A 27,091-nucleotide genomic window follows, 5' to 3' on the forward strand; every position below is an offset into this window, starting at 1 on the left:
CCATGGTTTCTTTTCATTATAATACAGTATTTATTACACTTTGAAATTATTATTTTTTATCTCCTCACCAGATCAAACCCTTAGTAATGCCTCATTCACTGAGTAAATAAATGAATACCCTACTCCTTCTGTATCCTGAAATCCTGTGATTTTGGAGAGACAGCAATGAGTGTTGGCTTGGAGAGAGATCTTATTTTTCTGCTCAGGAATTGAACCTGGGCAGCCTGGATAAAAAACCAGGAATCCTAGCCACTAGACTAGCTAGAGGTGAAAAGTAGAATTGCCCTAACTTTTGCCCCTTGTTGAAAGCAAGAACATTTCAGGGAGGCAAAGACTGTGAAAATAGGTATAAAGTTTATTGTTAGAGTCACAGTACAACATATGGGAAAGCACACAAAGAAGCAGTTTAAGTCAGAAGCAGAGAAGTAATACACACCCCAAAGAGGAGTGCGGGTGCAGGCGTCCCCTGAGTGAGGGGCACACCAGAGAGGTGATTTAAATCACTTATATAGCACAATTCTTCTGGATCTTTCTTTACCTTTGGCTAATTATCTTATTTATTTCTCACACCTGACTGGACACAGGACCCTTCCCAGTATATGTGCGTACCTTTTGGTAAAGATGGATTCCAAAGCAAAGTGTGCTAAGCAGGTATCAGGACTTATTATGGCCTGGTGCCTCCTCCTTTTCTGACCCCCTAGGAATCTTACTGTGCATGTGTAATTGGGGAGGTCTTCTTTACCCCAGGAGTGATTAAAGTGGTCATCTTATCTTTCTACTCCAGTAGAGCTCTGCTCCTGCAATTAACTTTTTCCTTGAAGTGCCAAAAAGAAACAAGGCCCAATTTGCTTGACCTAAGAAGTCCCAGCTGTTCTCAGCCCAGGGGCCCATCTACCTCTTACTTCACCTGGATATTATTGTTCTTTACCAAGAAGCTATCCTTGTTTTACTGAGAAGCCAGTAGAGCTATATATATTAGAGAGATATGTATATTCTCTATTTCACTTCCATCTCAGTTTACTACAGCCTTTTGTGGTTCCAAGAGGGCAGTGACTCAAGCATATCAAGGCTTCTCAGATACACCAGATCAGGGCCTTGCTTTACCCAAGCGGACCAGCAGGGGACAGTGTGGCCGGAGGCCTCCTTTAACTCACTGCGGAGCCCTAGTGAAGGAGGCATAGAAGTTCCGGAAGAGGAGTGCAGAGGCGGGCCAACCGGAAGGGGCGGGGTCGCCCGCAAACCCGCCCTTCCAGGGAGGCTGTTCTCCCTCGCCCCGCCCCTTCCCCCGCCCAGGCGGCCATGGCCATTCCCGACATCCCCTATGAGCGACGGCTTCTCATCATGGCGGACCCTAGAGATAAGGCGCTTCAGGACTACCGCAAGAAGCTGCTGGAGCACAAGGAGATCGATGGCCGTCTCAAGGAGTGTGAGTGCACCTTTCTTTCCATATAATCTCGTGTCTGAACTCGCTTCTGTCTATGACAAAGCAGAGGCCTTTGGCCGAGCTCGGCAGCCGAGCACCGGGAATGAGAAGGCCTCGGTCTGGGGACAAGGCGCTTTGTCATCCCTCCCTGTGCTTGAAAAGCGGAGCCTCTTCGGGCGTAGAAATGGCCCAGACTGGTCCAGGTGACAGAGAGAACACCCCCAGTTCTGAGATGGAAGTGTAGATGACCAGAGGAGGAGTGGGGAAGAAGTGGGTCAGGGATGTTTCCCAGTTTGAGGTAAGGAGTGCAGTGTTGTTGGAGTCCTGGGACCCGGAGCGGGGAAAAGAGTTAAGCAAACCAAAGCAAGAGATGAAACTCGGGAAGTTGGCTCGTTAGCGGAGTGGAAAGCCCAACACAGAGCTTTAGAGAGAAGGGATCCATCGGTCAATAATAGCCCTCCTCTTCTTTCGTCGTGTTTTGAGTAGTACTCTACATGGTACACAAAGTTCCCTTTCTTCCTGAACTGAAAAGATTGTTAGGATTTTTTCTTAGTGTACCGTCAGTGAAAAGCCTGAGTGATTTAATTAAATGGGGGAAGACCATAACCATATAATTTTGTGGAGCGCCGCACCTGTGGACTTCATATGGGTTAGAAAACCAGAGAGTAACAATCCGTGTGGGTAAGTGGAGAAGTGAGGAAGGCTCTAACTCTTTTATCATTCGAATTTGTGATCTCAAATTGAAAGTGTCAGAATGTCAATATCTGTTAAAAGTGTAACCTAAAATGTGCTCAAAGTAAGTATTTACGACCAAGAAAAGAAAAATGTGGTAATTTCTCTGCAACATTTCGTTTTTAAACATGTCATCTGCAAACGGTATTGTGCGTGTGTGTGTGTGTGTGTGTGGTTCGATAGAGTGGATATGAAATATATGTAAAGTGAAATAGACTTGAATTTAAGTAAAGTGAGACCTAGTGACAAACACACTGGCTAGGATTATTTAATTTAAAATATTCAAATTATATTATTTCAGTAAGGGAACAATTAAAAGAACTTACCAAGCAGTATGAAAAGTCTGAAAATGATCTGAAGGCCCTACAAAGTGTCGGACAGGTAGGTAATGGAGCTTGGGATGAGAGGGTGATGGTAATTTGCTTTGCTTTTTTAGTTCTTGGCAAAAAGTAATGCTTTTTTTTTTTTCTTTTTAGATTGTGGGTGAAGTACTTAAGCAATTAACTGAAGAAAAATGTAAGTGTATTAGATTGTTAATTGGTAAAGAAAAAAAGAGTAGACTCTCCTCCCACCACCATCTTTTGAAATGCTTATTATTTTTATAACTGTAATGAGGTAGATAACATTCTTGCATAGACTAAATTTTCTTTCAATTATTGTCCTTTGGCGAACAGAGATAAAACTCAACCTTCCATCAGTGTAGGTATATTCATTTTTTTTACTTTGTAGTTTTCAATTTGTTTTTTAATTTTCTTTCTCTAGTCATTGTTAAAGCTACAAATGGACCAAGATATGTTGTGGGTTGTCGTCGACAGGTAACAATTTATTTGTATAGTGCTTTATAACTGACAAAGCACTTTCCTCTAAGTTATTTAATTCTTAAGGTAAGCAAGTCAGGCATTATGCTCATAACTCCCAAAGGTAACTTGTTTAGACATATGTAATTGTTAGCAAAGCCTGAACTATGGATTTGACTCCTGGTAGTTTCTACTTTCTACTGAATTGCATTGCCTCACTAAGTTCTACACACTAAGAAATCAAAGAATTTTAGAACTGAAAAAATACCTCAGATTGTTTCTCTCTTTCTTTTTTTTTTTTTTTGGTCTTTTTTTAGAGCCACACCCATGGCATATGGAGGTTCCCAGGTTAGGGGTCAAATCAGATCTGTAGCCACTGGCCTACACACAGCCACAGCAACGCCAGATCCCAGCTGTGTCTGCTACCTACACTACAGCTCATGGCAACGCTGGATCCTTAACCCACTGAGCAAGGCCAGGGATCAAACCTGCGTCCTTATGGATACTAGTTGGGTTCGTTACCACTGAGCCACAATGGGAACTCCTCAGATTGTTTTAATGTTGACATGAAAGTATTAGACCTTATAAGTAATATTTTATATTTAAATATAAAAAATGTTACTTATATGGTACATATGTACAATGGAATATTACTCAGCTATGAAAAGAATGAAATAATGCATCTTGCAGCAATATGGATGGACTTAGAGATTATCATACTAAGTAAGTCACACAAAGACAAATATCATATCACTTATATGGGTATCTAATGAAAAACAATACAAAATAATTTATTTACAAAACAGAAACAGTCACAGACTTCAAAATTAAACTTTATAGTTACCATAGGGGAAATTGTAGGGAGCGGAGGGATGAATTGGGAGGAAGGGAAATACACACTACTGTATAAAATAGGAATTAACAAGAACATCCTATATAGCACAGGGAAATTTACTCAATAATTTGTAGTAACCTATATGGGAAAAAAGAATGGCTATATGTATAACTGATTCATCTTATTATATACCAGAAACCAATATAATATTATAAGTCAAATATACTCCAATAGAAGGGTTTTTTTTTTTTTTTGCTTTTTAGGGCCATACCCGCAGTATATAGAAGTTCCCAGGATAGAGGTCAGATCCGAGCTACAACTGCTGGCCTACACCACAGTGGCAGCAACACCAGATCCGAGCCTACACCACAGGTCACAGCAACTCCAAATCCTTAACCCACTGAGCAGGGCCAGGGTTCAAACCTATATCCTCATGGATGCTCATTGGATTTGTTACCACTGAGCCACCACAGGAACTCTGAATAAAAAATGGAATTTAACTGAGGGACTAGATTCAGTCTTCAGATTTTACCTACTGTATAAGTGGGATGACATTTTCTAAACCAAAATTTTATTTTTTTATTTTCATTTAGTTTTTTGCTTTTTAGGGCCACATCCAAGGCATATGGAAGTTCCCAGGCTAGGGGTCAAATCGGAGCTACTGCTGCTGGCCTGCACCACAGCCACAGCAGCACCAGATCCAATAGCTGCATTTGTGATCTATACCACAGCTCATGGCAATGCTAGATCCTTAACCCACTGATTCTTAACTCACTTAACCCAGGGACTGCACCTGTATCCTCACGGATACTAGTTGTATTGTTTCCATTGTGTCACCATAGTGATTCCCCAAAATTTTAGATTCCTAATCTGACACAGGATTTTTATGTCCCTTTCAGGGGCCTCTGAATGCCAAAAGTTGGTGTTTCTAAGATTCGGAGATAGTTGTGTGAGGGCAAGAGAGTACATGAAAACTGGAAAATATTAGAAAAGCCAGACTATGTAATTCCTGTAGATGTAAATGTTGAAATAGCTTCATATTGATCACTTTAGCTTTTTTTCAAGTACAGTAATCCCTCCTTATCCTTATCCTTTGGGAAATGTTCAAAGACCCCCAGTGGATACCTGAAACCTGGTCATATACTGAACCCTATATATGCTGTTTTTTACATACATACCTATGATAGAGTTTAATTTAAAAATTATGGGAGTTCCTATTGTGGCTGAGCAGGTTGAGAACCTGACATAATGTCTGTGAGGATGTAGGGTCTATTCCTGGCCTTGCCAGGATCTGGTGTTGCCACATGCTGCGGCATGGGTTGCAGATGTGGCTCAAATTTGGTGTTGTCAGGGCAGTGGCTTAGACCTGCAGCTGCAGCTGCAGCTCCAGTCCGACCCCTAGCTGGTGATCTTCCGTATGCTGTAGGTGTGGTCATAAAAATAAAAAGTTAACCACAGAAAGAAAGAAAAAAAGAAAGAGATGAAAACTTAATAATAAGATATAACAATTATAAAAATATGCAAAAGTCATGTGAATGTGGTCTCTCTCAAAATGCCTTGTACAAATTTAATGCCTTTTCCATCTTACATTACATCTTTGGCATGTACTGTGGCCATAACATAACTTTTGTACTTTGAGGTTTGACAGCAAAACTAGCATGAATTTCTTTTTCCTCCTTCACAATTTCATGGATAGAAGATTTGTTCTTACTGTAGATCTTAGGAACCTCAGCATATTATTTTTATTCTTTCCTTATTAAGTCAAGAACTTTGCCCTCTTCAAAGAAAGTGCTTTATGGTTTCTCTTTGCCCTATTGTAATGGCCAGCATCACTACTCTTGCACTTTGGCGCCATTATTAAGATAAGGATTACTTGACCACAAGTCCTGCGATACCGCAACAGTGGATCCACTGACTGAGAGGGCTACTAAGTGATTAATGGGAGGGATATGTGGGGGCAAAGGGATGATTCATGTCCCAAGGACATAGCTTTCATCATGCTACTCAGAACAACATGAAATTTAAAACTTACAAATTGCTTATTTCTGAAATTTTCTGTTTAATATTTTCAAATAATTGAAAATGTGGATATGGGGGGGACTACTCTACCTGGCAATTTTTTTTAACTTGATCCATTATATTAAATTTTGTATTTAACTCATCTATGTTTTAATTGGCACTAGATCCTAAATTAAGAGCTCTGCAAAATCCTGTGAAAAGGCATCAGTAATTTGTATGATTCTGAAATTGTATTAGCAAGCAGTTTTTTATACTATCAAAAAGTGGCTTTATTTTTTAAAAGTACCAGCCTGAGTGTACTTGGAATCTATTAAGATAGATTCTATCCAACCTGTCCAAATAAGTTACTCTGCCTAAACATGTCAATAAACTCTCTAGTATGACTTAACAATATATAATGCATTTACCGTAGTGTCTTATGTATAGCAAAGGCATGAATGACGATTGCTGGGTTTTCTTTGTTCCTTAGCGTTTTAATAAAAATCTCTTAAGGGGAGGAAATTCCTGTTATGGCTCAGCAGTAACGAGCTCAACTAGTATCCATAAGGATGTGGATTTGATCCTTGGCTTTGCTCAGTGGGTTAAGGATCTGGCATTGCTGTGAGCTGTGATGTAGGTCGAAGATGCAGCTTGGATCTGGTGTTGCTGTGTCTGTGGTGTAGGCCCAGAGCTGAAACTCCCAGTCCATCCCTAGCCAGGGAACTTCTACATGCAGCAGGTGTAAAACTGAAAAGCAAAAAAAAAAACAACCCAAAAAACAAAATAAAACTCTAAGGGGAAACAGTGCATTTCCCCCTTATCTCCTATGGTCACATAACACATTCTTCCCCAAACTATAATTTTTATTTTTTTATTATTATTATGGGTTTTTTTTGGTCTTTTTGCCATTTCTTGGGCCGCTCCCGCGGCATATGGAGATTCCCAGGCTAGGGGTCTAATCGGAGCTGTAGCCGCCGGCCTATGCCAGAGCCACAGCAACGCAAGATCCGAGCCGCGTCTGCAACCTACACCACAGCTCACGGCAACGCCGGATCGTTAACCCACTGAGCAAGGGCAGGGATCGAACCCACAACCTCATGGTTCCTAGTCGGATTCGTTAACCACTGCGCCACGACGGGAACTCCCTAATTTTTAAAATAAGTCTAATGGATGTACCTTTAAGATACCTCCCTTTTCTTTCTCCCAAATGTTCACAAATGGATTTCTGTATAAATGCTTTGGTACCAATTGCTAAAGTCACTCTACTGCCATGCCTAAATCAATATAATGAGCACAACTATACTAAATAGTAAGCCTTTGAAATAAAATACTGTGGTCCATTCTTTCTTCAAAACCAAAGTCATTGCCACCTCAAACTTTGTGTACTACTGATTGCATATTTCACACTGAGATTGCACAAAAGGGTATTCTTAAGAGGCAGATGGAAATAACTTTGAATTACTACTTTTATAAGCTCTTCTGTCGGCATGATGTTTATAATTTAAGTGTTCTCTCTGAGTTAAAAATGATTTTTTGCCTTCTAAATATGCTCTTGTTAGATGGTATTCCTCTTTTCAAGTGTTTATGTAACATCTTCTGTTTTAGCTTGACAAAAGTAAGCTGAAGCCAGGAACAAGAGTTGCTTTGGATATGACTACACTAACTATCATGAGGTAGGTTTCCTACTCTGTTTCGGAAAGATTTTATCCAAAATATGTGCTGCTACTTTTTTTTCTTTTTTTCCTTTTTTTATGGCCATACCTGTGACATATGGCATTTCCCAGGCTAGGGGTTGAACTGGAGCTGCAGCTGCCAGCCTGTGCCACAGCCACAGCAATACCAGATCCAAGATGGATTATGACCTAATGCCACAGCTTGCAGCAACACTGGGTCTTTAACTCACTGAGTGAGGTCAGGGATGGAATCCACATCCTTACAGATACTATGTTGAGTTTTTAACCTATTGAGCCACAATGGGAACTCCCAAAATATATGCTTCTTAAAATCACTGAATATTTTGCCACTTTCTCCTTTTTACTAACTTCAGGTTAATGTAAACAAAATTTTTTTATAAGATCACCTACAGGTGCTTTCATAAGCAACTTACTTATACTCTGTAATCTGGGAAAAAACGTATCTTTTAAAGACAAATGCACACCTTATCATTACAGATATTTGCCAAGAGAAGTGGATCCACTGGTTTATAACATGTCTCATGAGGACCCTGGGAATGTTTCTTATTCTGAGATTGGAGGGCTATCAGAACAGATTCGAGAATTAAGAGAGGTTGGTAGTGTATGCTTTGTGCTCTGAACTTACCAATAAATAGTACTGGTTTTAAAATGTCTGAAGAGAAAAAGAGGATGTAAAATTCTGAATATTTAATTTTTTTGCCGAGAGAGGAATAGCACTGAAATTCTAGCTATGAAAATTACAGGCTTTTGTTAATTTGGAGATAATTTGGTGAAATTATCTACCCTTTTTTTGTGACAAAGAAGAAAAAAAGCTAAGAATAATTGATATAATCCAATGTCCATGCCATGTCATAGTAGGTTATTTGGGTCAGTGTACACTTGGATAGCAAGTGTAATATAATTTTCCCTATTACCTGGTTAATTTCCCATTACCCTTATAAGAGTGAGTTATTTATGCCTTAAATACTTTATTCTACTAAAGCTGTTTGCTGTAATTTAATAAAAATATTGGCTTTAGGATGGCTTAAACTTTTTAAAATTCACGTGAAGAGTCAAATCAGGATAGCCTTGCTTCACAGCACAGATGGCTTCTTAACAATTCTCTTTTAAGCAAATTACATTGTCTAGTTGATTTCATCCTCCTTTAGGATGGAAATATTCAGGAGTGAATTTGGTTAGTTGGGATGGCCTACATTATCTGATTTAAGCTCTAAACCAGTAGTTTTCAGACTTTAGCACTTTAAATTTTCTGAAACTCTGATTAAAAATACATATTCCTAGGCCCTCTGCATGGTTTTGATGCAGTAAATTGGGAGTTGGACACAGCAGTTAGCATTCAAACAAGCATTCCAGGTGATTATGAAGCATTCCATGTTTTTTTTTTTTTTTTTAGTAATACTTGAGGAAGCACTGGCATAAATGTAAATAAAAGCCTATTCTTTTCACTTTGTAGGTAGGGCAAAACAAGTGATTTATGGAACAGTGAAATCTTTTACAGTGATTTGCTGCATTAGCCATGGGAACAGAATGAATTTCTCTCACAAACACACACACAAAACACGTGGACATGCAATACCCTTTTTTGTCTGCAGACACTTGAGAATATTAATTTATTACACTTTTGGCATAGCTTAATCGTACCTCATGAACATGATTTTTCAGTAGAAGTTTATGTCTCAAGTTATTGGTACTGTAGAGAGTTTAAGTTGGGCAGTCAAATCCTCACTTTTTCTTTCTCTCTCTCTCTTTTTTTTTTTTTTTGTCTTTTTAGGGCTGCACGCACGACATATGGAGGTTCCCAGGCTAGTGGTTGAATCAGAGCTGCAGCTGCTGGCCTACACCACAGCAACACCAGATCTGAGCTGCATCTGTGACCTACACCACAGCTCACAGCAATACAAGATCCTTGACCCACTGAGTGAGGCCAGGGATCAAACCTGTGTCCTCATGGATGCCAGTCAGATTTGTTTCTGCTGAGTCACAACGAGAGCTCCATCCTCACTTTTTCTGATCTCTACTTTTCTTTCTTTGACTCAGTCTTAGAACACCAGAACTTACAATTTTTTAAGACTATGATAACAAGGAATTTCTTGGTGGCACAGTGGTGGATCCTGTATTGTCACTGCTGTGGCTTGGGTTGCTGCCGTGATGTGGATCCAGTCCTTGGCCCCAGGGATTTCCACATGCTGTGGGTGGGCCAAAAGACAAAAAAAAAAAAAAAAAAAAAAAAAAAGACTGCTATGACAAATTGCCAATGTAAGAAAATTTTATACACCAGTTCTCTTTTTTTCATATTTTGGCTACTCTATGGCAGGCATATAGAGCTCCTGGGGCAGGAATCAGATCCCAGCTGCAGTTGCAACCTAAGCTGCAGCTGCAGCAATGCCGGATCCTTAACCCACTGTGCCAGGCAGGAGATCAAACCTGCGTCTCAGCACTCCCAAGACTGCTGATGCTGTTGCGCCACAGTGGGAGGTCCAATATATACCATTTCTCAGTGGCAGTTATAACTTACCCAAGTTCCCCATTTTATAATTACTTTATGTTGTATTCAAATGCAGATTTTTTGTGGTGTAATTTTTTTCATTGAGGCGTAATTTTATGTTCAGTAAAGTACACAGATTTTTAAGTATACAGTCCAGAAGTGTTTTGACAGATTTTATGGCTTTGCAACTATCACCCTAATTAGGTGTTGTGGTTATTTTAACAAAGTGTATTAAATAATAAATACTTCAGATTACCACATGCATTTTTTTTGGCCATGCCCAGGCCAGGAATTGAACCTGCAACACGGCAGTAACCCCATGCCAAATCTGTAACTGCTAGTATACCAGGGACTTCCCTATATGCTTTTTAATTAATTTTTTTTTTAGGGCCTCACTCATGGCATATGGAAGTTGCCGGGCTAGGGGTCAAATTGGAGCTGCAGCTGCTGGTGTATGCCATAGGCACAGCAACGCCAGATGGGAGCCACCTTCTGTGACCTACACCACAGCTCGTGCTAGTGCCAGATCCTTAACCCACTAATTGAGGCCAGGGAACCCTCATCCGTATGGATACTAGTTGGGTTTGTTACTGCTGAGCCATGATGGGCACTCCTAATCAATTAATTTAAAAAATACTTGAAGATTTTTAGACTTAAGGGATATTTTACATCTACCTGAAGAAATACCTCTAATACAAATGGTTTTACATAGTATGGAATTTTAAATCTATTATGAATTAAGATGTGTACGCAGCTCTGCTGATATTTTGCTTGAAATATTTGAAACTACATCAAATTCTTTACTAAGTTTTTAAAAAACATTCAATTTCTTTTCTAGGTAATAGAATTACCTCTTACAAACCCAGAATTATTCCAACGTGTAGGAATAATACCTCCAAAAGGCTGTTTGTTATATGGACCACCAGGTTGGTATTGAATTATATTTGCCCCGCTATGAAATAAACGAAGGAATAGGAGTTCCCGGCATGACGCAGTGGAAACAAATCCCACTAGGAACTGTGAGGTTGTGGGTTCGATCCTTGGCCTTGCTCATTGGGTAAGGATCTGGCGTTGCCGTGAGGTGTGGTGTATATCACAGACGCAGCTTAGATCTGGCATTGTTGTGGCTGTGGTGTAGGCTGACATTTGTCGCTCCGATTAGACCCCCTAACCTGGTAACCTCCATATGCCTCACGTGTGGCCCTAAAAACGCAAAAAATAAATCAATAAATGAAGGAATGAATATTTAAATGGAAGTTTATCTTGGGAATTCGAAGTTCCATTCTATTCAAAATAAGGAAGGGATTGAAGATGTATGTCTGCTATTTTTTTTTCCGGGTGTGCTCAGTCCTCTTGTGCCTCATAAGGTGTATCTCTTAACATGCCATGTGATTGTAGTCAGTGGTCCTCTGTGACTCACAGACCTCTGGGTGGCCCACAGACACTTTGAGTTTATCTGCAAGGTCAGAACATACTCTCATAATGCTAAGGTGTCAACACAGTGGAAGAGCCAACTACCATCTGTGCTAATGGTAAAAGCAATGAGAGTAACATTGCATATGCTGTGGCATGAATCATTTAAATCAATGGTGCAAAATAGTATAGTAGTCATTGTCTTCTTGGCCATTCGCATTTGCAGTATTATAAAAAAGATGCCAGTTTCACTTTAAAATATCTTTGCTAAAGCAGTAAAAATTATAATTATTAAAAGTTTATTAACTCATGGAATTCCCATAGTGGCTCAGCAGTTAACGAACCTGACTAGTGTCCATGAGGATGTGGCTTTGATCCCTGGCCTCTCTCAATGGGTTAAGGATCTTGCGTTGCCATGAGCTGTGGTGTAGCTCACAGATATGGCTCAGATCCCACATTGTTGTGGCTGTGGTGTAGGCCAGCAGTTGCAGCTCCAATTTGACCCCTAGCCTGGGAACCTTCATGTGCTGTGGGTACAGCCCTAAAAAGTAAAAAAAAAAAAATTTATTAACTCATGATCCTTGAATAATGTTTTGTATTCTGTGGAAAATGGAAATGGAAAATACATATAAAGTACTTCTGTTGCATATTGAGTAAGATAGATATTTCTAGGAAAAGCACTTGTATAGTTATTTAAGTTGCCTGCTGAATTAGCTGCTTTTTAGAGAATACCATTTTTACTTGAAAGGATAATTTCAGGCAGTCTATTGTTATCAGACTGGTTATTGGTTATTCACACTGGTTGTTGGTTACCTGTCACATGTTTTTTTAAAAAAATGAAGTTAGCCCATCATGTTAAAGTAAACAACTGAAATCATCTGTAACCAGTGAAGAAATTTGAGCTTTTATGCAAAAATTAGAGCCTTTGAAAACTTTATAGCTGGTACTATGAGCTTAACAACTTTCAGATATGTTGATAAAAGGCATGATAAGATTGGTAATAAGAAATGTGATTTTTTTTTAATATAGTATAATGAAAAATACGTGGAAGATTTTCATAACCCACTGAATCAGTAGTTTCCAAGTAACCAATACTTGATATTACAATATCATACATAGGTAAAGGTCCATTCAGTGTGCAGCATAGACTAATGAATTTTAATATACAAGTTTCCATCTTAGTCTATTAGTAAGTAGGGCTTGATATATTTTTAAAGTATATATTCACTTTGCTTGAAATAAAATTACAAGGGATATTTTGAGTATAATTTATAATTTTAAATTTTAATATTGAGAATGAAAGTGCTTTGGAATTTTAAATGGAAATTGTATTTAGGATTTGGCCCCCATTTATCAAAATTTACTGTTCAACAGATGACTCTTTTTTTTTTTTTTTTTTTGGCTTCACCCACAGCATGTGGAAGTTCCTGAGCCAGGGAGGGATCAAACCTGTGCCATAGCTTCGACCTACACAACAGCTGCAGCAACAAAGGATCCTTAAACTCACTGAGCCACCAGGGAACACCGTATATTACATTTTTAAGGCTTTTGAAAATTTGTTTCACTTTCCATCTAATTAGGACTTCTTTTGTCCTTTCTAGGTACAGGAAAAACACTCTTGGCCCGAGCTGTTGCTAGCCAGCTGGATTGCAATTTCTTAAAGGTAAAGGGAGGATTCTTGTAGCTGTTGAAATTAAATTTTATTTGAACTGTCTTATGTTTACCTTGATGTTTTTCCTTTAATCAGGTTGTGTCTAGTTCTATTGTAGACAAGTACATTGGTGAAAGTGCTCGTTTGATCAGAGAAATGTTTAATTATGCCAGGGACCATCAGCCATGTATCATTTTTATGGATGAAATAGATGCTATTGGTAAGAATAACACTTTTTAAATTTAAACTTTTCTTGAGAGTGATAGGAAATATTTTTTAGATCTAAGTGAGCTTCCCCTCCTTTCCTCATTGCTAATTGCAGCTTTTTGAAGTAGCAAACTGAATTGAATGTTACTTTTAAACAATTAAGAGGCATTCTTGCTGTGGCACAATGGATTAAGAATCTGATTGCGGCAGCTTGGGTCGCTCCAGAGGCATGGGTTAATCCCCAGCCTGGCACAGTGGGTTAAAGGATCTGGCATTGCTGCAGCTATGTCATAGGTCACAGCTGAGGCTCAGATTCAATCCCTGGCCTGGGAACTTACGTATGTCATGGGTGCAGCCATAAAATTAAAAAAAAAGTTTAACCTATTTTAATAAATAACTTCTAACATTGAGAAAGTTTAACCAATTTTAATAAATAACTTCTAACATTGAGAAAATGAGAGCAGTTATACTAAAATCAATTTGTCAGCATAATTCTTGCTAATTAATTTCATCTTAGTGTTTTAAATCCTAGACACTATTATTTTTGTATTGCTTTCTTAAATGATGCTCAAAGAGGTAAAGAGTAATGCACATGAGTTTCCATATTGTTATTTTAGGTGGTCGTCGGTTTTCTGAGGGTACTTCAGCTGATAGAGAGATTCAGAGAACTTTAATGGAGGTAATATTTGGTAAAGGGGGTTTATAAAGCAATCAATGCTTATGAAATGAAGACGTGAACATTGGATATTTAAAGGTCAAAATATGTGCAGTGGTTTAACTGAAGAATGCACTTAAGTATGGAATTTGAAATACAGGAATGAACACTTTGCTCTACCAGTAAGAAAATGAATACTAGAAAACAAGTATATCTACAGAATTTCATTTGATTTACAGCTGTATTCTGTTTTTGGAGCAGACCAGCCATTTAAATAGTTAAATTATATTATTGTACTTTTATTGTGAATGTGATCTTGCATTAGCTTTAAGATACTTTGAGTGGAGTTCCCGTAGTGGCTCAGCGGTAACAAACCTGATTAGTGTCCATTAGGATTCAAGTATGATCCCTGGCCTCACTCAGTGGGTTAAGGATCTAGTGTTGCTGTGAGCTGTGGTGTAGGCTGTAGATGCTACTCGCATCTTGCGTGGTTGTTGGGTAGGCCAGTAGCTACAGCTCTGATTTGGTCCCTTGCCTGGGACCCTCCATATGCCGCAGGTGTGGCCCTAAAAAGACAAAAAAAAAAAAAAAAAAAAGATGCTTTATGAGTAACATATTAAAACTGGTGGCAATAAATGAATTATAATTATGTATGCAGCTGCTTTAAAAATTACTAATACTTTCCTCTCTTGCTTTCTTGCTGAAAATAAAACTATTTTAGTTTTGATTATTGAAGATGGGTGATGCGATATTGAAATTAATATAAAGCTTTTTTGTACTCCAAATTCTGTGAGAGAGATAGCAAGATTTCAAACACATTTTCCAACTTCTGTAAATACATAGGTAGCATAGGTAACACATTGTCAATTTCTATCTCGATAGGGATATTTAAAAATTGCTTTTCAGGAGTTCCCGTCGTGGCGCAGTGGTTAACGAATCTGACTAGGAACCATGAGGTTGCGGGTTCGGTCCCTGCCCTTGCTCAGTGGGTTAACGATCCGGCGTTTCAGTGAGCTGTGGTGTAGGTCGCAGACGCGGCTCGGATCCCGCGTTGCTGTGGCTCTGGCGTAGGCCGGTGGCTACAGCTCCGATTCAACCCCTAGCCTGGGAACCTCCATATGCCGCGGGAGCGGCCCAAGAAATAGCAACAACAACAACAACAAAACACAAAAAAAAAGACAAAAAAAAAATAAATAAAAAAAAAATTGCTTTTCATAAATTGGTCTGATTAGAAAATACAAAATATTTTAAAATTGTGGAGTCTCTTAGAAGCCATAAATTGAGGTATTTTAAAAACAACACAGATAATAGTTTTATTCATGTAATTGATATATTGTTAGCTAACATTTTTTGAATGTTAGACATACGTTGTTTTTTTGGCTGTGGCATGCAGCAGCTTGATGTGGGATCTCAGTTCCTAGACCAGGGATTGAATCTGGGCCACTGTCATGAAAGTACTGAGTCCCAACCACTGGACCACCAGGGAGTTCCCAGTGTTAGACATATTAACATAAAGAAATAGCTTTGTTTTAAAAAGTTTGTTGACTGCAGTTAGGTTTTTCAACATTTCTATTTAAGAAAATTTTAGGAATTGAAGGAAATGTGTTAAGTGTCTCAATGTATTTATATATAATAGAATTATTTGAAATGATATTTAATAGATTTATTATCAAACTCATAGAAAATCATTGTGTCTAGTTATCTAGTGTAAATTTTATGTCTGGCATACCATAAGCACTTTAAACTTTAGTTTTAATTATTTTAAAAAGTAATTGTAACAAAAAAATTCAAACATTGGAAATCAGATCCACATAGTTTCATAGTTCTTAAATAGATGGATGCTTCAGATTTATTAGAACTATCTGATAGCTATAAAAAGGTATATAGTTAAATAATCTATCTTGGAACTTTTAGGATGGAAAATATATCCCTTTGTAACATAGAAAAAAATACGGAGTTCCTGTCGTGGCGCAGCAGAAATGAATCTGACTAGGAACCATGAGGTGGCAGGTTCGATCCCTGTCCTCGCTCAGTGGGTTCATAGGGATCCGGCGTTGCTGTGAGCTGTGGTGTAGGTCGTAGATGAAGTTTGGATCTGGCATTGCTGTGGCTGTGGTATAGGCTGGCAGCTCTAGGGAGACCCCTAGCTGTAGTTAGACCCCTAGCCTGGGAACCTCCATGTGGTATGGGTGTGGTCCTAAAAAGCAAAAAAAAAAAAAAAAAAAAAAAAAATAGTGAGAAAAATATGATTCCATCAAATGCTCATACTAAACATTACATATGTATAAGCAACACATTTCATGGTCTTAGGCATATAAAAGTTGTGTGCTGTATTTTTTAATGATTGGGATGTTTTATAAAATATACTTTGATTTTGATTCACAAATATATTCCTAGTTACTAAATCAAATGGATGGATTTGATACTCTACATAGAGTTAAAATGATCATGGCTACAAACAGACCAGATACACTGGATCCTGCTTTGCTTCGTCCAGGAAGATTAGATAGAAAAATACGTGAGTTGAGCTTTTTTTCCTGCTGTCTGTTTCCCGTTTTCTGTGTCTTTTTCTCCTCCCATACCTCCAGCCTACCTCCTACTTTAAAAGACAAAAAAAAAAAAAACAAAAAAAACTGACTGTAAGAGAATTTCTTATAATTTTCTTATTTTCAGATATTGATTTACCAAATGAACAAGCAAGATTAGATATATTGAAAATCCATGCAGGTCCCATTACAAAGCATGGTGAAATAGGTAAGAACATAACCAATTTTGTATATATTTACATTTGGTAAATGAAACAAAATGCTATTGGATATCACTGATAGTCTATCAAATCTGGTCTTAAATTCAGCTAATCATTTTTGAGCATTTGCTGTATGCTAGGAATTGTTTTGCAAGTGCTGGAGATATAGCAGTGAACAAAACAGGCAAATTCCAACCTTTATATAACTTATATTCTTGACCAGAAAGACAGGGGAAGAGAATATTCAGTTGACCCTTAAACAATGTGGGTTTGAACTCTGTGGGTCTACTTATATGTGGATTTTTTTTTCAGTATTAAATGCTTCAGTACAGCTTAGTTGGGGATGGTCGAATCCACAGTTGGAGAACAGTGGAAACAGAGGGCTGTTTATAAGCTATGCACAGATTTTCACCTATGTGGATGGTTGGCGCCCATAATCCCTCAGTTGTTCAAGAGTCAATTGTATAGTATGTTAGATGATGATAAGTGCTACACAGAAAAATAAAGCAAGGAAAGGGGAATAGGTAATGCCAGGAGCAGGCATGAATAATACATTTTTAAGTGGAAGTGGGTAGAGAGCAGCATGGGCAAGCACAGAGAAGGACTTACCAAGGTGATTTTGAAGCAATGACCTAAAAAGTGGAAGAGCTAGATATGAATATTTGGAGAAAAATCATAAAGAGGGAGCATCAGGTAAGAAGACCTTGAAGCAGGTTCATGTCTAGAACATTCTAGGAGCAGCAAAGAGGTCAAGGTGTCTGCAGCAGAGTTAATGGTACAGTAGCGAGTGAAATAAGTCATAGAAGTAATAGGGCTCTGATTGTGTAGGGCCTTACTGAGGTATTGTGTAGGAACTTTGCCTTTTATTTTCAGTGACTTGGATGCCATTGGAGGATTGTAAGCTGAGGAATGATAGGATCTTTTTTTATTAATTTTTATATTATAGAATGTTAAAAGCAGAGATGAGAGTATAATCTTATCAGCTCTTCTGTGAACTGTGTAGGTAGCAGATGTGACTCAGATCTTGAGTTGCTGTGGCTGTGGTGTAGGCTGGCAGCTGTAGCTCTGATTTGACCCCTAGCCTGGGAACTTCCGGCCCTAAAAATAAAAAAGAAAAGAAAAAAGATTCTGAACATATTTTGAATGTAGAGATGACAGGACTTGCTTATGGATTAGAAGTAAGCTGACGAAAAGAACCAGGGAATACTTAGGTTTTTGACTCATGCGATAGGAAAGATGGAATTGCCGTCAATTAAAGTTAAGGGAAGACTGGAAAGATTAGGTTTTAAAGGGAGAATTATAACTATAATTCTGGCAGCATTAAATTGGAAATGCATAGTTCCTGTCGTGACTCAGGGGAAAGGAATCGGACTAGAACCATGAGGTGGTGGGTTCAATCCCTGGTCTCGCTCAGTGGATTAAGGATCTGATGTTGCCTTGAGCTGTGGTTTAGGTCTCAGACTCGGCTCAGATCTGGTGAGGCTGTGGTATAGGCCAGCAGCTTTAGACTCCTAGCTTGGGAACCTCCATATGCCCCAGGTGCGGCCCTAAAAAAAGCAAAAAAAAAAAAATTGAGATGCCAATTAGATAGCGATAAAGATGTTAATTAATAATTCTCCATGCACAAATAGTTCATTGGAGTGGCCTATGCTAAAGTTATAAATATTGGTAATATCAGCATAAATATGTTTGCAAGGAAGTGAATGTGCTTAGAGAAGAGATTAAAAAATGGCTACTTCCAACATTAAGTTGAGAGGAAAAACCATCAAAGAAGACTGAGAAAGCACAGTCACAGAGTTGGGAGTTTACCAGGAGCTAATGCTGTCCTGGGAGATAAATGAAGAAATTGTTATAAGGAGGGATTAATTTCCTGTCAAATGCTGACAATGGGTTTGATAAGAAGAGTTCTGAGATTGGATGTGCTATGTGAAGATCACTGGGGCCTCATCAAAAGAAATTTCTCTGGAGTGGTAGGAGTGAACTTTGTTCAGATGGCTATCAGAGAGATGAGGACGAGAGGCTTTAGTTTAGACAGCTCTTTCAAGGAGTTCTCTAGCAAAGGGAAGAAGAGAAGAAATGGAGATGAGGCTTTGGGGGAGTTTTCTTTAAGATGGAAGAACTTACAACACTTTTTTTGTGCTAATGGGAATGATCTAGGAGAGAGACAAGTTGATAATGCACTTTTTTGGAAGAGAGGTTGGCTTTGTTTATGAGCACAGACATCTAGGAAATAAGTATATATAGATGCTGATGATAATAGGTTTTCAAATATGACAGGTGAATAGAGAATTTTTCTTCTTCTTCTTTTTTTTTTTTTTTTTTTTGTTGCTTTTTAGGACTGCCCCTGTGGCATATGGAAGTTCCCAGGCTAGGGGTCAAATAGGAGCTACAGCTGCTGGCCTGTGCCACAGCCACAGCAACATGAGATCCTAGCTGTGTCTTCGACCTACACCACAGCTCAAGGTAATGTTGGATCCTTAACCCACTGAGCGAGGCCAGGGATCAAACCTGCAACCTCACGGTTCCTAGTCAGATTTGTTTCTGCTGTGCCACGATAAAAACTCCCGAGAGTTTTTCTTCTGAATGGTTTTATTTTTTCAGTGAATTAGGAAGCAGCTTTGGAGTGAAGATGGGAAAGTATTGTTGGAGATTTGAGGACAGAGGAGAAGTTATAAAATAGTTATCTTCTATAGAAATGAGAAAGTGGACTAGGATAAAATCCAGCAAACCATGTATTCTATTGTGGGCCAAATTATACCTGCCTTCTGTTTTTGTAAATTATGTTTTGTTGTAACACAACACCACCCATTTATTCACTTATTGTCTATATCTACTTTCCCATGACAACAGCAGAAATGAGTAGTTTTGACAGAGACCATATTACCTATAAGGCCTAAAATATTTACTGTCTTGCCCATTACAGAAAGTGTGCTGACCTCTGAACTACGGGAATGTAGCGTAATTGCCAGGCAGCTTTAAAAACTCTTTTAAAAAGTTAGTGGTCCAAAATAATTAGAAATAGTTGATCATTGCCTTTCTCATTACTCATGTGAAGGAGTTTAGAGCTGAAAAGATTGAGCTGAATTTAGGAGCTTCTTCCGATACTGAGCGCTTCCTTGGTGCCAGGTACTGTGCTATTTTGAGGAATCTGTTCTCAAGAAGCTTACATGAACTTGAGCCTGAATGACATCTAATTAGTGAATTATCTGTGCGATTTCAAATAGAAGTTGACATACTCTAGATTGCCTGACAAAGGGTGTCTTATTAGTTATTCACGTTATAGTAGCCTGTGCTGTCTCTTCTCTCCATTTTCTATATCCAGTCCATAACTGCTACCCTAAACCAGCAGCCCTTCATTTTAAGTCTACCATGTGGAGAGAAAAGTCACTTAACTATTAACTGTTATCATAAATCCGATACCTCAACACTTGGAGCTTTCACAGAAACCAGAAAAGCTAGCCAGTGCTTACTCTAGCATTTAACAATTCTTTATGATAAAATTATGTCTGATGACTATGATTAGTATATTTTATATTTGGCTTGTATGATTAAATTTCATTGTGGTTACAGTTGATTTTGAATATTTGAGATTTATTCAACTTGTTACAGTTTTAATGTCATACCTTGACAGATACCTGAAGTTCACATGCATATAACTGTTGCATGTGTAGTAACAGGTTTTGATGCCTTGAGATCTTGGTATTTCTTGGTTTTACAGTTTAAGAAGTATGTTTATTTCTGCTTGGTGCTTGTTTACTTAATAGAAGTATTGTTTTTGGTTGTTAATATTGTGGGGTGTTAACAGAGCTGATGTCTGGCTGACAAAATTCAAAGTAAGCTCTTCATTTAATTTTCTATGTTGACATAAATGAAGAAAAGTTCTTTTTTTTTCTTTATTAAATTGCAGTATTTTTACTAAACAGATTATGAAGCAATTGTGAAGCTTTCAGATGGCTTTAATGGAGCAGACCTGAGAAATGTTTGTACTGAAGCAGGTAAGGGTTTTGTGTTTTTTTTTTTTTTTGGTCTTTTTGCCTCTCTTAGGGTTGTACCACGGCATATGGAGGTTCCCAGGCTAGGTATCTAATCGGAGCTGTAGCTGCCGGCCTTTGCCAGAGTCACAGCAACACCAGATCAGAGCCGCATCTTCAACCTACACTATACCTCACAGCAATGCCAGATCCTTAACCCACTGAGCAAGGCCAGGGATCGAATCCTCGACCTCATGGTTCCTAGTCGGATTCGTTAGCCACTGAGCCACGATGGGAACTCCTGAAGCAGGTAAGGGTTTAAAGAACAGTTTTTACTATTGATTTTGATTTGTTTAATTTGCTAAAAATGTGTTTGGGTCTGTGCAAAAGCAGAGCCTGAGCTTTGCAAGGATTTGAGTGCTTGTTGTTTCTGGGAAATTGATTCTAAGAAGTAGGAGAGAATGGGTCAAGTGAGATGGAAAGAGAAAGCTGTTATAAGGGTATATATACCATTGAAGTAACTGTTACAGACAAGATGGGTTTGATTTTGATGAGACTGCAGAGAAACAGAATTTTTTCCAGATTATCTGGCTGAAATAAGGGAGACTGGAGCATTCATTTACCAGCATTCATTCTCCATTGGATGAGTTTCCCTTGGGGATTTTAACTCCTTTGCACTTACGGATACCTTAGGCTAGAATGTGTGAAAGACATGGCATGTGATGGCATCCTGGCTCCATGAAGTAAGTCTGAGACCATACCTAATTTTCTGCTATACCTGTGGCAGAATTCTGATTGGGTAGGGGTATCTGCTGCAAAATGGATGACATGTCTTCTGATACTAGTCTGTTGGCAATTAGCTTTGAAAGACTGATTTATGAATTTTGTGTTTGGAGTTCCTGTTGTGGCTTAGTGGGTTAAGAAACCCGACTAGTATCCATGAGGATGTAGGTTTGATCCCAGCCTCGCTCAGTGGGTTAAGGATCCAATGTTGCCATAAGCTACAGTGTAGGTCACAGATGCAACTCGAATCCAGCGTTGCTGTGACTAAGGTGTAGGCTAGCAACTACAGCTCTGATTTGATCCCTAGCCTAGGTAGGCCCTTCCGTATGACATAGGTGTGGCCTTAAAAAAAAAAAAAAAGTTCATGCAGCTTGTAGAAATGTAGTAGTTTTTAAATATAATTTTCTCTGTGGTTTGTGTGATCCTATTTTTATACCAAGTGGCTATAAAACCCTACAGAGAGTCATTTAGTCTTTATCCTTGTACAGAATCTTAAAATCAAAAAAATTAATTTCTACAGTAATTTTTAGTCTTTGTCCTCGTACAGAATCTTAAAATCAAAAAAATTAATTTCTATAGTAATTTTTATAGTTACTGACTTTCGTAGGTTGCAGATAAAAAATTTTTAAGTATTGCAATAAGTGATTTGCTCTTGTTTTCATATCACCTTTAGCCTTATTTTAACATTTCTTGTAAATTCAACAAGAGGCTGCTCAGACATGGCTTCTCCATAGGAGTATCTTCATGAGTATACTATGACTCAGTATCTGGATTAAAGATCTGCAGGTCTAGAAATTCTCAGTACAAATCACAGTAAATCATGCTTATAAAGACTTGTTAATAAACAAAAATAATAAGTAAACCCCTGTCACCTGAACTACTTGGAGTAACTTAATGACATTCTCTTTCCAAAATCTATGCTGGACTAAATTTTTTTTTTTTTTTTTTTTGTCTTTTAGGGCCGTACCTGGGGCGTGTGGAAGTTCCCAGGCCTCCAATTCAGGGTTTGAATTGGAGCTACAGCTGCTGGCCTATGCTATAGCCACAGCAACAGCAACAGTAACTCAGGATCTGAGCTTGGTCGGCCACACTGCAGCTCATGGCAATGCTGGTTCCGTAACCCGCTGAGCGAGGCCAGGGATCAAACCCATGTCCTCATGGATACTAGGAGGGTTCGTTACTGCTGAGCCACGATGGAAACTCCCAAATATTTTTTTTGCTTTATTTTTTTGCTTTTTAGGGCTGCACCCGCAGCATATGGAGGTTCCCATGCTAGGGGTCAAATATGGGCTACAGCTGCCAGCTTATGCCACAGCCACAGCAACATCAGATCCAAGCCACATCTGGAACCTACACCACAGCTCATGATAACGCCGGATCCTTAACCCACTGAGTGAGGCCAGGGGGTGAACCCGCAACCTCATGGTTCCTAGTGAGCTTCCTTTCTGCTGGGCAGGACAGGAACTCCTTTTTTTTTGTTTTTCTTTCTGAAACTCCTAAATTTTTATTGGATGATTGCTTTGGTCAAATTGGAATCCAAACAAAAGCAGTACCATAATCTTAAAGGTTGGTACCATTAAATTATGACATTCTCTTTTTTCCCCCTTATTTATTTATTTATTTTATTTTATTTTTTGTCTTTTTAGGGCCACACCTACGGCATACGGAAGTTCCCAGACAAGGGGTCTAATCAGAGCTGTTGTCGCCAGCCTACGCCAGAGCTACAGCAATGCCAGATCTGAGCCATGTTTGCGACCTACACCACAGCTCATGGCAACACCAGATCCTTAACCTACTGAGCGAGGCCATAGATCGAATCTGCAGCCTCATGGTTCCTAGTCGGATTCGTTTCTGCTGCACCATGATGGGAACTCCCCTTTTCTCCCATATTTAAAAAAACTATTTTTACCTATTTCCACTGAAGAGCTATAATTTTTTTTATGGGTTAAAGTTTAAGCTTTTTAACTGGATGAGGTATTCTCATCTGGATACATACTGGAATTTTATTTATTTATTTATTTATTAGATCAACCCTTTTTTTATTTTTCCGTCTTTTTAGGGTCACACCCATGGCAAATGGAAGTTCCCAGGGTAGGGGTCAAATTGGAGCTGTACACCGGCCTACACCACAGCCACAGCATTGCTGGATCTGAGCCTCGTCTGGGAGCTACACCACAGCTCACTGCAATGCTGGATCCTTAGTCCACTGAGCGAGGCCAGGGATTGAACCCATGTCCTCATGGATACTAGTTAGATTCGTTAACCACTGAGCCACAGCAGGAACTCAAAGCCTTTCTTGTTAACATATCTTTAGCAAAATATATTTGATTGAATTATAGTTGTCTTTTCCATTCAAATCCTAAGATTATCATCCTTTTGGATTAGAATGTATCACAGATTCACTTATTCACTAAATAATTATTGGAAACAGTAATATGCACAAGGTTTAGAAAAATAACTTGATTAATTTAGTTGTAGCCTTCTAAACAAGTTTTAAAACTTTACTATTTATTTTTTGCTTTTTAGGGCTGCACCTGCTGCATACAGAGGTTCCCAGACTAGGGGTCGAATTGGAGCTGCAGCTGCTGGCCTATGCCACAGCCGCAACAGCATCAGATCCTAGCCATGTCTGCGACCTACACCACAGCTCACCGCAGCACCAGATCCTTAACCCACTGAGTGAGGCCAGGAGTTGAATCTGAAACCTCATGGTTCCTAGTTGGGTTTGTTTCCGCTGCGTCACAATGGGAACTCTAAAACTTTACTATTTAAAAACTAGTCATTTCCGGAAGTTCCCTGGTGGTGCAGTGGGTTCAGGATCTGGCATTATCACTGCTGTGGTTTGAGATGCTGCCGTGCTGGTTTGATGCTGGCCCTGGAACTTTTGCATGCTGCTGCATGCAGGGAAGAATAAAAAAACCAGTCATTTCCAGTTACCTGGCTTCTGAGGACAGCATAGAATGGCTGTTGCCAAGATTTCTTATGTAGACATCCTGAAAGGGAAGACAGGAAATAACTCTTGAAATTTTTTTTCCCCTGTTTTTGACCACCCTGTGGCATATGGAGTTGCTGGGCCACGGATCAGATCTGATCTATAGTTGCATCCTACACCACAGCTTCGGCAAGGCCGGATCCTTAACCCACTGTCTTGGGCCAGGGATGGAACCTGTGTCCCAGTGCTGTAGAGACACGGCCACAGCAGGAACTCCACCCTTGAAATTTTCTGTTGTATCCTACTCATTTTATGTAAGTGAAAATTGAGTATAAGCAGATCCTCAATGAAAATACTACTAGGTTTTATTTGATAGATAGTGATAACTTACCAACTTTATCGTGATATTAGAATTGTTTCAATGATACAACTAATGTATAAAAACAAAAAACCAAAAAAAAAAAACACCTTTTCCCACCTTGTCAGGTAGTATTTCTTGTCAGAAACTGGAAAGAAAAAATTGAACTGTGATTGATATATGAATATGAAAATCATAAGATATCAATTTGTACATAAAAAAGGTATATTTTCTTACTTGAATAATGACACTGGTTTTTGTTAAAGCCTACTACTGTTGACGTTCTTTAATTTTTATTCTTTAAGTTTTTGATTATTAGCAAGGGAAAGCCAAAAAATTTATTGGAGGGGTTCTGTGTTTTCCAAAGCATACATGTTCTCCCTCCTTCCAGGGAATTTCTTGCCTGTAGAGATAGGAAACTGTTGACTGAAATGAATATGTATTGTTGATAGTTAGGTTTTCTTTTGCTCTTTCAAGATGCCATTGGATACAGGGATTGTGTAAGCTGGATTTTTATCTATCTATTTATTTTTGCCTTTTAAGGCCGCACTTGGGGCATATGGAGGTTCCCAGGCTAGGGGTCAAATTGGAGCTACAGCTGCTGGCCTATGCCACAGCCACAGCAATGTGGGAACCGTGGGATCTGAGCTGCATTTGTGACCTGCGCCACAGTCCATGGCAACAACAGATCCTTAACCTGTGAGAGAGGCCAGGGATTGAACCCACATCCTCATGGATCCATTAGGATCCATGAGCCATGAAGGGAACTCCTTAAGCTGGATTTTAAATATCCAGATACTTGTCTTGTTTTGATTTGTAAAATAATGTTTACTATAGCTATGGAAATTAATTGAACAATGATAGTGGTTTTTAACATATTAGAACGCTTTCTGAGAAGTATTACATCTAGACTTCTTCACATTTATTCCATAGAATAATATTACACTATTTAGTTTTCTTCAAAAAAATTTTTTTTTTCTTTTTACGGCCACTCTTGTGGCATATGGAAATTCCCAGGCTAGGGGTGGAATCTGGGCTACAGCTGTCTTCCTACACCACAGCTGCAGCCACGCCAAATCCGAGCCTCCTCTGTGACCTGTGCCATGGCTCATGGCAACCCATTGAGCCAGGTCCTTAACCCATTGAGCAAGGCCAGGGATCAAACCCAATACATCATGGATACTAGTCGGGTTCTTAACCCACTGAGCTGCAACAGAAACTCCAAATGTTTGGTTTTTTTTTTTAATTGAAATATAATTGACATGCTAGTTTTATGTGTACAACGTAATGATTTGGTATTTGTACATATTGTTAAATTATCACCACAATAAATCTAGTTTACATTCTATCATCCCACATAAAAAAGTATTTTTTTCTTATTATGAGAACTTTTAGGAGTTCCCATTGTGGTGCAACAGAAACAAATCCAACTAGGAACCTAGGAACCGTGATGTTGTGGGTTTGATCCCTGACCTTGCTCAGTGGGTTAAGGATCCTGCGTTGCCATGAGCTGTGGTGTAGATTGCAGATGCAGCTTGGATCTTGCATTGCTATGGCTCTGGCATAGACTGGCAGCTGCAGCTCCTATTGGACCCTAGCCCGGTAACCTCCATGTGCCACAGGTTTGGCACTAAAAAGCCAAAAAAAGAAGCAGCAGCAGCAAAATTCTCTATGTTCCTAAAAAGCCAAAAAAAAGAGAACTTTTAAGATCTGCTCTCAGCAACTTTTAAATATACAAAGCAGTATAAATAAGTATAGTCACCATGCTGTACATTACATCCCCAGGACTTACTTAAGTGGATGTTTGTACTTTTTGACCACCTTCACCATTTCACCTACCCCCCCCTTTTTTTTCCTTATAATAAATAATTCAGTATTATATATAACAGTTACATTGTTTTATTCTCCACAGGTATGTTTGCAATTCGTGCTGATCATGATTTTGTAGTACAGGAAGACTTCATGAAAGCAGTCAGAAAAGTGGCTGACTCTAAGAAGCTAGAGTCTAAGTTGGACTACAAGCCTGTGTAATTTACTGTAAGGTTTTTGATGGCTGCATGACAGATACTAGCTTAATGTAAAAATAAAGTTAAGGAAAATAATGTGTGTATTGGCAATGATCTCAATAATAGCATATGAATAAATATATATGAATAACATTGTAAAAATTAGTAATTCAGTAATCCTGCTTTTAAGACGTACCGAAGAAATTTGTATGTTTGTTAATGTTGCATTTATTGCAGCAGGTTATAAGGGTATGTTGAAGTTTTTCGTATTTGCTGTGTATTTTGTAAAACCTTGAAAATGGTTTGAGATAGTAGTACAGAGAGCATTTCTTACAACTTATTTTATATCATTTGTTTTCTTCATCCTAAAATTTAATAAAATCTGTTTGATTCAGTTCTCCTACA

The 27,091-nt window shown here is 38.7% G+C and overlaps 1 protein-coding gene across 1 annotated transcript; it reads left to right on the plus strand.

Annotated features, from left to right (window-relative positions):
• On the plus strand, positions 1,202-27,091 carry PSMC6 (proteasome 26S subunit, ATPase 6). The gene is made up of 14 exons (XM_001928747.5): positions 1,202-1,426; positions 2,457-2,536; positions 2,632-2,671; positions 2,918-2,970; positions 7,391-7,458; positions 7,957-8,071; positions 10,803-10,890; positions 12,979-13,040; positions 13,125-13,248; positions 13,853-13,914; positions 16,288-16,408; positions 16,564-16,644; positions 20,560-20,631; positions 26,593-27,091. The coding sequence occupies exons 1-14, from the start codon at positions 1,300-1,302 to the stop codon at positions 26,709-26,711; spliced, it is 1,212 nt and encodes a 403-aa protein (XP_001928782.2). The 5' UTR covers positions 1,202-1,299; the 3' UTR covers positions 26,712-27,091.

Source organism: Sus scrofa, chromosome 1 (assembly GCF_000003025.6).
Source record: "Sus scrofa isolate TJ Tabasco breed Duroc chromosome 1, Sscrofa11.1, whole genome shotgun sequence".
NCBI classification, from domain to species: domain Eukaryota; kingdom Metazoa; phylum Chordata; class Mammalia; order Artiodactyla; family Suidae; genus Sus; species Sus scrofa.